Raw genomic sequence first — 11,802 nt, forward strand, 5'->3', positions numbered from 1 at the left:
TGCCCAGGTGCCTTGCTGCAAAGATAAGTTGGGATTCACCCCAGAGAGAGAAATTAAAGCCAAGCAGTTAGGGTTAGGGCAGGCAGGGAGTTTTGGAAGCAGGCTAGGGATGGGTGGAAGAGACAGGGACTAGAGTTTTTATGGACCTCCCCTCCCCCACTGGGTTTTAGCCTGGCAGGGGTGAAGTGGGTTAAGTCAAGGCTCCTGAGCTGGGTTTAGGGGCAAGGACTCCCCTTAGCTGGGGTGGGAAAAGGGCTTAGCTAGGAGGGAAGACCAGGATTCCCTGCTAAGGCAGAGGAGCCAGGCAGGGGTTAGGAGCTAACCATAGTAGGTCAAAGCTGCCTGTTAGGGGAAAGGGACCTCTCTGCTGGCTTAGGGTTAGGAAAGAGAGTTTAGAACTTACCAGTAGGCAATGAAGCAGGGCAACAAGCAGGCAGGCAAGCAGGCAGATAGGTTCAAAGTCCCATTGGGGTCGCCAGAAATGTAGGTTGGAAATTAGAGGGAAAGATAAGGAAAAGAAGGTAAGGCAGGTAGCCGGGGGTCTCCCCCTGCATGGTAGAGAAATTGACCAGGGTCTTCTCGTAGGTAGGCTAGGGGATTAAATTAAATCAACCCAGGCTCCTGTGATAGTTAGGTAGATTTATATTTAGGGCAGTGATTCCCAAAGTGGGCACCACTGCCCCCTGGTGGGTGCTGCAGCGATCCTGGGGAGCAGCTATAGCTGCATTTCTTTCCTATTAATTGCTATTAAAATAAAAAAAAATAATTTCCAGGGGTGCTAAGTAATATTTTTTTTCTGGAAAGGGGGTGGTAGGCCAAAAAAGTTTGGGAACCACTGATTTAGGGTTAGGATGGGAAAGTTTAGGAAAGTCAGGGAAAGTTAGATCTCTGGCACTTAGGCAGGGAGTTAAATGCTCCACCTAGGTTAGGGGGAAAAGGCACTGCTTCTCTCCTCTTTTATTCTCCCTCTGACACCTCCCACAAAAGAAGTGGGAGATGTCAGAGGAAGTTGCAATAGAGATTCCTGGGAGATGGAGTCTCCCAGGGATCATGTCCACTCCAAAATGCAAATTGGTATGGCACTGAATTAGTAATTAATTTAGCTAGAATTGTCATTTTTATTATATTAGTTCAGCCTAACTGTGAGCAATCAATGTTTTCCCAATTGTTTAGAAATGACTTAATTTTTGTGAAAAGTTTTGTAGTTGTGTTCATATAATTCCTCAATTTGTCTTGGCAAGTAGATTCCTAGGTATTTTATATTGCCTAGAGTTATTTTTAATGGAATTTCACTCTCTTGCTGCTAAACTTTGTTATTAATACATAGAAATATTGATGACTTATGTTGATTTATTTTGTATCTGCAATTTTCCTAAAATTATTAAAGAAAAAATTTTAGTTGATTCTCTAGGATTCTCTAAATATACCAGTATATTGGGAACCTCCCCTGCAGTCTAGGTATCTCGGAGGGTGGGACAGTGAAGCGATTGAGATGGAATGAGAACAGCAAGAGTCTCAGTAAACTTGCAGAAAGCTGTTCTGATCTGCCATCTGCTGATTTTAATTTTTATACCTTTTTTTTTAAGATTACATACATGTTGGTATGATTTCCATTCCCACCATACATTTTTTCTTAGAGACAATGTATTAAGTCATACTTTTCATTCTTTAGTAACTTTTCCATATTTTTCAAAGTGTGTTTGTCATATCTCTTGGGCTACAGTGGTGTGAAAGTATAGGAGACAATTCCTCCATATATCATTCATTGTTCTTTTATGTTAACGTACTGTGCTGAATCAGGGATCAGGGTGTGGGAAGACTTGGAGATTTTTCTGGCCTTTTTTTGCAGGCACCTGTGTATGGGAATCTAAGTTAGGGTTTTAAAATCTTTAACATTAACTCACTATTTGCTGGTTTGTTGTGAAGTGATATCTAGGGGAATTTCTGTATTATTGCATGTAAAGGTAGGGGCTTGTAGGGGGCCTGTAAGGGCTCTAATAATAGCCCATAATGTTCCTCTATATTTTCCTGGGGCTAAATAAAGATATTGATCATAATAATTCCTATAATGAGGAGTGTTAATAAAGGAAAAGTCACACAGGGGAAACTGAGTGGGAAATCCATCCTCCTTTGAATTGCTTTGCAAATTCTTGGGGTCTGTGTGGGACTTTGTCATCCATCATGAACTTCGATGGCTCCCGGCACCATCATACCGTCTGCAAAGAGTGATAGGTTAGTCTCCTCATTGCCTAGTTTAATTCCTTCAATTTCTTCTTTACTTTTTTCTTTTTTTTAAAACCCTTACCTTTTCTTTTTTTTTTTTTAAACCTTACCAATACTGTGTATTGGTACCAAGGCTGAAGTATGGCAAGGGCTAGGCAAAACTTGCCCAGGGTCACACAGCTGGGAAGTGTCTCAGGTCAGATTTGGACCTAGGACTTCCCGACTCTAAGCTTGGCTCTCAATCCACTGAGCTACCCAATTGCCTCCTCTTCTTCTTTTCTTATTGCTAAAGCTAGATTTTTAATGCAATATTTAATAACAGTGGTGATAATGGACATTCTAGCTTCACTACTGTTCTTCTTGATAAGGCTTCTAATTTATTCTCATGGCAGAAGATACTTGCTGATGATTTTAGTTAGATACTACTTATTTTAAGGAATGACCCATTTATTCTTATGCTCTCTAGTGTTTTTAGTAGGAATGAGAGTTATATTTTATTGAAGGCTTTTTTCTGCATCTATTGAGATAATAATTTGATTTCTGTTAGTTTGGTTATTGATATGTTTAATTATGCTGACAGTTTTCCTAATATTAAACCAGACTTGCATTCCAGGTGTAAATCCCACCTGGTCATAATGAATGATCCTTGTGATCTATTGCTTCCCAATTTCTTATTTAAAAATTTTGCATCCAGATTCAATAATGAAATTGACCTATAATTTTCTTTCTCGATAGTTGCTCTTCCTGGCTTAGGTAACAGTACTATATTTATGTCATGAAAAGAATTTCGTGGTCAAAGGATATGAATAGGTAGTTTTCAGATGAAGAAATCAAAACTATCAATAATCACTTGAAAAAAGTGTTCTCAATCCCTCTTAATTAGAGAAATACAAATCAAAACAACTCTGAGGTATCACCTCACACCTAGCAGATTGATCAATATGAAAGTAAATGAAAATAATGAATGGTGAAGAGAATGTGGCAAAATTAGGACACTAGAATACTGCTTGGTGGAGTTATGAATTGACCCAACCATTCTGGAAGACAATTTGGAATTATGCCCAAAGGGCTTTAAAAGAATTCATACACTTTGATCCAGCAATACCACTACCAGGCTGGGGGAGGCCTGCTCCCCCAATTCCAGGGGCTCGAGGTGGGGCGACAGTGTTGGCATGTTAAGATGAATGAGAGACAGTCTGAACTTCAGCCAGGCAGGCATCATGAATACTGCTCTGCTCTGCCTTGAGTAAGGTTTATTTTTATATGCTTTGAGATCACACATAATGTTGGCATGGAAATCCATTCTCATCATACATCTTTTCTTAGAGACAATGTATTAAGTCATACTTTTACTTTGTTGCTAACAACTTTTCACTCCTCAGCAACCCCTAACATCTCTCAAAGATATGTTTACTTGTCTCCTTGGCTATGGGGTGGAGAGCACAGTTTGGGGAGGTACTGGCCTTTGAAGACAATTTCTCCATTTTTCATCCATTGTATCAAAGATGGGGGGGGGGAGGCTTATTGTTTCTGGTTTCTCATTACATAAGCTTCTGTGTAGGGGAATGGAAAGTCCAGGTACAGTTTGTTGGAGTTTAAAATCTTAAACATTAACTCACTATTTTCTGGTTTGTTATGAAGTGACTTTTAGGGGAATTTCTGTATTAATACATGTAAAAGGTGGGGATTTCCTAGGAGTTTATAGGGGGCCTGTAAAGGCTCTAATAATAACCTATAATATTCTTTTGTATTTCCCTAGGGCTGAGTAGGGATATTGATCACAATAATTCCAATAATAAAGAGTGGTAGTAAGAGAAGAGTCACACAGGAGAAACTGAGTGAGGGGTTTCCATCCTTCCTGAGGCTGCCATGCACTTCCTCAAGGTACCCCCTGTGACCATGTCAGACAGGGTGGGTTTTGATGGCTCCCAGAACTGCCCCAGTACATTCCTTGTCTTATTCCCCTCCTACTTCTTTGTGGGTTAATATAGGTATCTATGCTCAAATGAGTATGGCTGTTATTCTCTCTCAGTTATGATGAGAGTAAAGTTTAAGCATTGCCCCATACCACCCTCATCCTCCCCTCCACTATAATAGTTTTTCACAACTCTTAAGGTGAGGTAATTTACCCCATTTTACTTCTCCTTTCCATATTTTCTCAGTGCAATTCTCTTTTTTACCCCTTTTTTTCATATATCATACCATCCTGATTGACTTACTCCCATACCCTCTCTCTATGTATACTGCTCTAATACTATTTTAAATACTTAAGAATTACAAATATCACCTTTCCAGATAGGATTCTAGATAGTAGGATTAATACAACTTGACCTTATGGAATCCTTTCAATTATCAATTTTTTATTTACCTTTTTAGGCTTCTTTTTGGTCTTGTGTTTGGCCATCACATTTTCTGTTTAGACCTGGCCTTTTCTTCAGGAATTCTTGGAAATCTTTTGTTTATTAAATGATCATTTTTCCCCCTGAAAGAATATACTTAGGTAGTTAACTGGGTTGTAAACCTAGATCTTTCGCCTTCTGGAATATCATATTCCAAGCTTTTCAAACCTTTATTTGTATGTATGTAATGCAGAGGCTGCTAAAACCTGTGTAATCCTGATTGTAGCTCAATAGTATTTGAATTGTTTCTTTCTGTCTGCTTGCAGTAGTTTCTCCTTGGCCTAGTGTTAGTTAATATTGAATCAATCCTGCATTAGCGGTATAAATCCCATCTTGTCATAGTTTATGATCCTTGTGATATATTGCTGTGATCTCCTTGCCAGTATTTTACTTGAAAATTTAATGTTCATTAGGAAAATAAGTTTATAGTTTTTTCTATGTTTTTGCCCTTACTGATTTAGTGCCATATTTGTATCTTTTTTTTTTTAAACCCTTGTACTTCGGTGTATTGTCTCATAGGTGGAAGAGTGGTAAGGGTGGGCAATGGGGGTCAAGTGACTTGCCCAGGGTCACATAGCTGGGAAGTGGCTGAGGCCGGGTTTGAACCTAGGACCTCCTGTCTCTAGGCCTGACTCTCACTCCACTGAGCTACCCAGCTGCCCCGCCATATTTGTATCTTGAAAGGAATCTGGTAGGACTCCTTTTTCAACTATTTGTATGAAAAGTGTTTTGTAATTGTGTTCATACAGTTCTTGAATGTATCTTGGCAAGTAGATTCCCAGGTATCTTTTATATTGCCTGGAGTTATTTTTAATGGAATTTACAAAAAAAATGAACTACCAATTGCTACAATGCATTTGTGAATGTATGCTTTTTAAAAAAGAAGTAAATGAAAGCCTTCAACTATGATATTCTTTGTGTCCCATTTGGCATCATTAAATTCTTTTTTTAGAATTAAAAAAAAAAAGAGAAAGATCTGAAGTTTTTGTAGGTATAATGCATGCCACAGTAACACAACACAACAAAACATAGCATAAATAACAACATAACAAAACATATGCAAAAACATAAACATGGTTAGGATACATTGATTCACTTGTTGAACAATTGTTGAACAATGTATAGTGTAAAAAATAAAATGAATATAAAAGGATAACATTAAAAATATTATGTTTTTTAAAGATTAGTAGCCACTAGAAAATAAAGCCACATGCCATGCTAGCTAAGGCTGCTTAAAAAGCGTGCTGTTACCTGCTCCCACTATGCTGGATAGGAAATAAAGAAGAAGTGAAATGCCAGCCCCTAAGTTTTATCCCTCTGTCTACATCATTGTGTAATGACAAGAAGCCAGTGGGCTTATGGGAAATGTAGTTCAAGGACCCCAATATTTCCAATAACACAATATTTGGTATTAACAATGTTATAATTAGTTATAGGATACTTAGTAACAATAGATAGTTAGTATAGGATTTAGTTTAGATTTTAGTTAGATTAGAATGATAGAATAGGTAGTTAGGGTTAGCTTTAGGAGATTATATTAATGTAGGACTGTAGTTAGATAACTTTGAGTTTGGGGATGATAAGATAGGGTACTAACTTACATGACAAACTACATTGCAACATACATAAACATGCATTACATATAACATTAAAGATCACATAAATATGTAAATATGTGTAAGCTAGTGTGTATTATAGTTATGATTGTAAAATTGTATTATATCGTGTGTATATGCATGTATGTAACGTGTAAATATTGGGTGTATATGTGTACAGCACACGTATCATATGTATGTATTATGTGTATAATTATGTATGTAGTTAATATTTGATACTGGTTAAGTTTTTATATATACAGTTTTATATAAAAGTTCAATTTTGTGTAATATGAATAAGGTTTAATTTAGAATAAGATTGTTTTAAGTTTTCATCTACTTTTAAATGTATTTTGCAAAAGTAAGTTTTATGGATTGGTTTAACTTTTATGTAAAAACTTATGCAATGCTGTGTTAATTGTATTTTTCAAAATTTTAACTTTGCTGTTTATGCATTACAATAGTAATAGAATTTTTCTGTATTAGTTTATAACAGTAGTATTTTATGATTTTAATGTTTTGCATGAAATTTATGTTTGTATTTCTATTTTTGATGTTTTGTTAATTTTGCTTTTGCATATGTTTGATTTGTACTTTGAACTTTGTAATTGTTCAATGTATAATTTTCTTTTTTCCTTTCTTTGATTAAATCCCTAGAGTAAGGTAGATAAGATAATTAGATAAGATAGATGAGTATAGGTTGTTTGTTATTTTGGGTAAGAATTTTAGTTTAGGGGAAATATAAGTTTGTTAGTGCACAAATAAATTGTTTACAACACTATTTTGGCTTTGTGCAAAGGGGGGGGGACTGTTATAGTGAAATCAGGGAAAACAAGAAGTGCCAAGTAGAGGCAAAGAGAAAATTCCAGAACTCTGGGGTCAGTGACTTTTCTGGTGACAGTTATTTCTTGGACTTACTCTCTGGAGGTACTGGCTCTCTCTGGAAACTTTGTCTGAGTGGATTATCCATCAAGTTTATCACTGGCCAGGAAGAGGTTGAGTCTGGTAAGTTACATAGGTGGACTGTGTAGTCAGATCCTTACTCCCTTTCCTTTTGGATTTTATGTTGCTAAGACTCTACTGGATTCCTGCCAGACCCTGAGGACAACAGTTGTGAGATCTCCCCTGCGGACCCAGTGGACCTGTCTATTATCCAGCTTTTTCTTACTCTTAATACTACCAAAGGAGGGTGTGGGGGAGTTCTGGTTAGGACTTAATACAGATAGCTGGGGAACTTGAGGTATAGATCAGTGTAGAAACATCTACTGGAAACCTGTTGGACTTTGGTGGAAGGGATTTAGTTCTACCCAGTTAGATCATCCCACTCCCTTCCCTTCCCTGTCTCAGTTATATAATAAACCCTGTTTAACATTTTATTGTTACCTTGTGAGTCTCTTTCTGAATCCTTTCCCAGATCTAAATGATTTTAATAAATGGCCCAAAGGACTATTACATCAAGAACCTAGAAACCAATCTAATCCCTCTTTACCATTTTACCACCAACCCACTAATATTTTATTTAGTTACATATTTCACTACAGACAGAGCGAGTCATGTGGAGACAGCTAAAAACAGAGACAAATCAATATAGCCTGGGTGAAGAAAAGCCAACTTCCCCAGGCAGTCCTTTCTAGGGAAAACAGCCAAGTCATCGGAGGATCGAGAAAGCATCAGTACACAGTCCACATCACTTGTTTGATCTTGTTAGGGCCCACTAACTGCTCCAAGACTTCTCGGGAATGATCTGTTATTAGGGGGAACTTGTGAAAGAGTAAAATGTGTATCTGAGGGCAGCACGTGAGGACGGCTTCCACGGCACCGTCGGTCAGGTTCACGCAGTGCCCCATGTGAATCTCCTCTAACTTCTTAGTGCAGAGTCCACTCACAAGCGAAAGCACCCCACCGTCAGTCACCTGAGTGGCAGAGAAGTCCACGCTCTGCAGGAACGGGCAGTGCTCTCCGAGGGCCCATAATGACATGTCCGTGATGCCCAAGCAGCCGCCAAAGTCCACTATCTTCAGCAGCTGACAGTTGAGGGTGAGAGCAAGCACGCTGTCATCTGTGAGATTGCAGCACCTTTTCAGAGAGGCCTCATAGAGGAAGGCGCAGGACGAGGCAACCACTTTAATCCCTTCTGAAGTGATGGAAATACAGTTTTCTCTGGAGGAATTTAAATTTAATTTCTTCAATTTCCTGCAGTTACAAAGCCACAACAAGGCAGTATCTGAGATGTTGCAGCTGGGGAGGTCCAGAGACTCCACTTCGGGGAGCAAAATCTCACTAATGTTGGAATTGGTTATTCGCCCTTGAAAATTCATAATTTTAATCATCTTGTCCTTTATATTAGGAGGCGAAAGTTTAATGTCTGTGATGTATCTTGAAATATTCTTCACCAAGCACCAAAGGCCCAGGTCCAGGAGGTGGCTGACCCACTGGGAATAAGGCATGGTGGCCTAAAGAAGTTGGGCCTGGCCCAGATCTTCGGATCTTCGGATCCGATTCCTTTGGCTCTCCAGGGACCCGGCCCATAAATGCATTTTCTTTTGAGGTCATAAATATTCATAATTTCTTTTACTATAAACACTCCATGAAGGAAAAAAGAAAAGAGTTAAATTTCCCTGAAACTATAAGGATGATATTAGAAAATAAGTATTGGCTTATTAGTTTAGAGATAAGAAGTAGAGAAGCTGGCTTGACAAAGAATTGGAGTTTCAAACAGAGCTGAGCCAGAGTGTCAGTTTCAAGTCTACTGGTTTTTCTGTAACAGTTATTCTCTCTGAGGGTGGCAGTTGGATTCTGGCAGTTGGCAGTCACTCACAGAGACTCTCTGAGAGCGTGGAGGAGGTGACTTCTTTTCTCTCTCTCTCTCCTTTTCTCTCTCTCTCTCTCTCTCTCTCTCTCTCTCTCTCTCTCTCTCTATCTGAGATAGAAGGAAAGGAGGGAAAGACCCGAAGGAGCTTAGTGTTTTCTTTTTCTGACTTGAGAAACACTATTGACTATCTATTACTCTTTTATAGATTGTTTTAATTCTGAGAAGACCAAAGAAAACCCTGGTCTTTGGTTTGGACTCTGAGTCTGTTAAGGCTCAGAATCCCAACTTGGTTCTTGCTGAGACTCAGCCAGCTAGCCTTTGTTATTGTTATAACTTGGAGGTGAAGTTAAGAATTATAAGGATAATAGTGTTAGTTTATATAGAATAGTGAAAATTTAGGTTAGTTATATCAGGAAGGATCAGTGTAGCCTGTGGACACAGGAGAAGCAGTTCCTTGCGGAACCAGGGAGTTTTATTTGGGTAGAGTTGGAATCTCTTAGAGTTAGAAATTTTTTTTATCCTTATATATTCTCAATAAATAGTTTATTTTTTATAACAAGAGACTCTTTAGCTTCCTTGAGCCTGGTCCTGAAGAGAAGTTCACTTATGAACTTCACTTCACTGATATAAACTAAGGATAATTTGTGAGTGCAGCAAGCAGAGTATTAAAATCAGTTTATAATCAATAATCACTCCATTGCTGTATTAGTTTTATAGTTGCCTTTTATTTTTACAGTTTGAAGGGAGGGTCAAAACATTTTACGTGGTTTTTCCAGAGTGAAGGGGGCCCCAATCCCCCATGATGTAGAAGGGATATCTGTATTTTGATTTTGGAGGTGTGTAAACTTATAGACACATAGAATGTTATAATTAGTTAATTGTACAATGAATGATAACCTTAATATCCTAGAGACTGGGAAAAGCTTATTCTTTTCCTACATTTAAAAAACAAGCACGAAGATCTTTTTCCTTTTCTTTCGCATGATCAAATCCTAATGAATACTGTATGTAATTAATTTAAAAGACATGTAATAATATTATTCTGATATAAATGAGCCTAATAAAATGAATAAGGCTATCATAAAAATACATTGCATACACAGCAGATTGTATACATTCCAGTCTAAGTTTTTGAGTTAAATATGACACCTAACCATTGGTGGTGCTGTTCCAAAAGCACTATTTGTTCCTGGGGTAGAATCACATATTGCCAGGTAAACTCAGAACAAGTCACCTCACATCTCTAGGACTTCAATTTTTCTATTTAGGGGAAGAATGGGGATAGGATGAGAAAACCTCTAAATTCTCTTTCAGTTCTAAATGCTATGAATTTTTGCATTGAGGAAAATATAAAATAAATTCTTTATTCATTGTAGTATTTTGAAGGGTTGATTATTTTATTGCTATTGTGAAAATCTTTTTTGAGGAAGAAAAAATAAAGGTGAGCAGTCAGTAAATGAAAAGAAAAGTAGAAGGGGGAAGATTTATTTGTGTTCATCTTTATTATTCCTTAATTGTCTAATGAAATAAAGACACCTAGCCTGGCCAAGACTGTTTTTATTTTTATGCTCATTGACATATTGAAAAGACAACGAACAGCAAAAATGTCTGATAATATCATCTAGAACACCACTGATAGTATGAATGGGGCTTGGATGTTCATCCACAAAGACATGAGGAGAAACTCATGATGATACTACAGTTTGATAAGCTAAGGACAACAGGGAGAGAAGAAACATTATTTTTCCCTTCCAAAAGCAAGGTCTTTTTGATAGCATTTCTGAAGGAACAACAAAATATGATCTAAGCTCTTCCGTTAAAATATTAATGAATTGAGAAATTTCATTTCAATATTAACATATTTGTTTTCATTTTTACAGATTTATGCATATTTGACTGAACCTTCCTCCAGGGAGAAAAAATGGGAACTACAAGCACTTCGATTTTTATCAATTAACTCAATAATTGATCCTTGGATATTCGTCATTCTTAGGCCTCCAGTTCTGAGGCTGATGCGTTCAATACTATATTGTGAAATTTCATTGAAAGCACAAGATGCTCCACCAACATAGTGACCTTTATGCATAATGGTTACCAATATCACAAAACACCTGGAAATCAAATTTGAAATAGTTCCTTGGGGATATGGAGAAAAATAAAAGGGGAAGGAAAAAGATAGGAGAAAAGAGAGGAAAGAAAAAGATGAGAGAGAAAAGGAAAAGAAAAAGGAGAGAAGAGGAAAAGAAAGTGCTTAATGCTTCTTTAGTAAACAAAAATAACTTTGAACAATAGACTAGACTACAAATCCGTTGAAAGGCTGTGTGAAATTTTCCCAAAGGGATTCAGAAAATCTTTCTAGAGTAAGTAAATTGTGTGGACTTTAGGGAAAAAAATAAACACCAGCAACTGAAAATCTTGATGCAAACTTGGTGACTATATTCAGTTACCTTTAAATTTCAGTTTTCCTTTGAATTAAGAATACAGGGGGCAGCAGGGGGGCTCAGTGGATTGAGAGACACGCCTAAAGACAGAAGGTCCTTGTTTCAAATCTGGCCTCAGACACTTCCTAGCTGTGTGACCCTGGGCAAGTCACTTGACCCCCATCGCCTGGCCCTTACCACTCTTCTGCCTTGGAGTCAATACTGTGTATATTGTGTATTGACTCCAAGACAGAAGATAAGGGTTTAAAAAGAAAGAAAGAAAGAAAAAAGAATACATGCAGTCTTAAAATTTGCTTTTAAAATGTTATTTGTTATTCTATATTAATTACTAT

General features: G+C 37.4%; 2 protein-coding genes across 2 annotated transcripts in view; one reads left to right on the forward strand and one right to left on the reverse strand.

The window, feature by feature from the left end:
• The window catches only part of PTGER2 (prostaglandin E receptor 2), a 49,240-nt gene extending 37,656 nt beyond the window's left edge, over nt 1-11,584 (forward strand). The window contains exon 2 of the mRNA XM_044661935.1: nt 10,910-11,584. Within this exon, the coding sequence (XP_044517870.1) occupies nt 10,910-11,101 (192 nt within the window). The 3' untranslated portion in view covers nt 11,102-11,584. The remainder of the gene's footprint in view (nt 1-10,909) is intronic.
• LOC123235726 (protein AMN1 homolog) lies at nt 7,888-8,664 on the reverse strand. Its single transcript, XM_044661936.1, has one exon. The coding sequence runs from the start codon at nt 8,662-8,664 to the stop codon at nt 7,888-7,890; it is 777 nt and encodes a 258-aa protein (XP_044517871.1).
• Nucleotides 11,585-11,802: the final 218 nt, after the last annotated feature.

The sequence above is a fragment of the Gracilinanus agilis genome, chromosome 2 (genome assembly GCF_016433145.1).
Source record: "Gracilinanus agilis isolate LMUSP501 chromosome 2, AgileGrace, whole genome shotgun sequence".
Classification (NCBI taxonomy): domain Eukaryota; kingdom Metazoa; phylum Chordata; class Mammalia; order Didelphimorphia; family Didelphidae; genus Gracilinanus; species Gracilinanus agilis.

What these genes read in the sequence shown, in the direction of transcription:
- LOC123235726 (XM_044661936.1), bottom strand. Translation starts at nt 8,664, where the DNA reads ATGCCTTATTCCCAGTGGGTCAGCCACCTCCTGGACCTGGGCCTTTGG.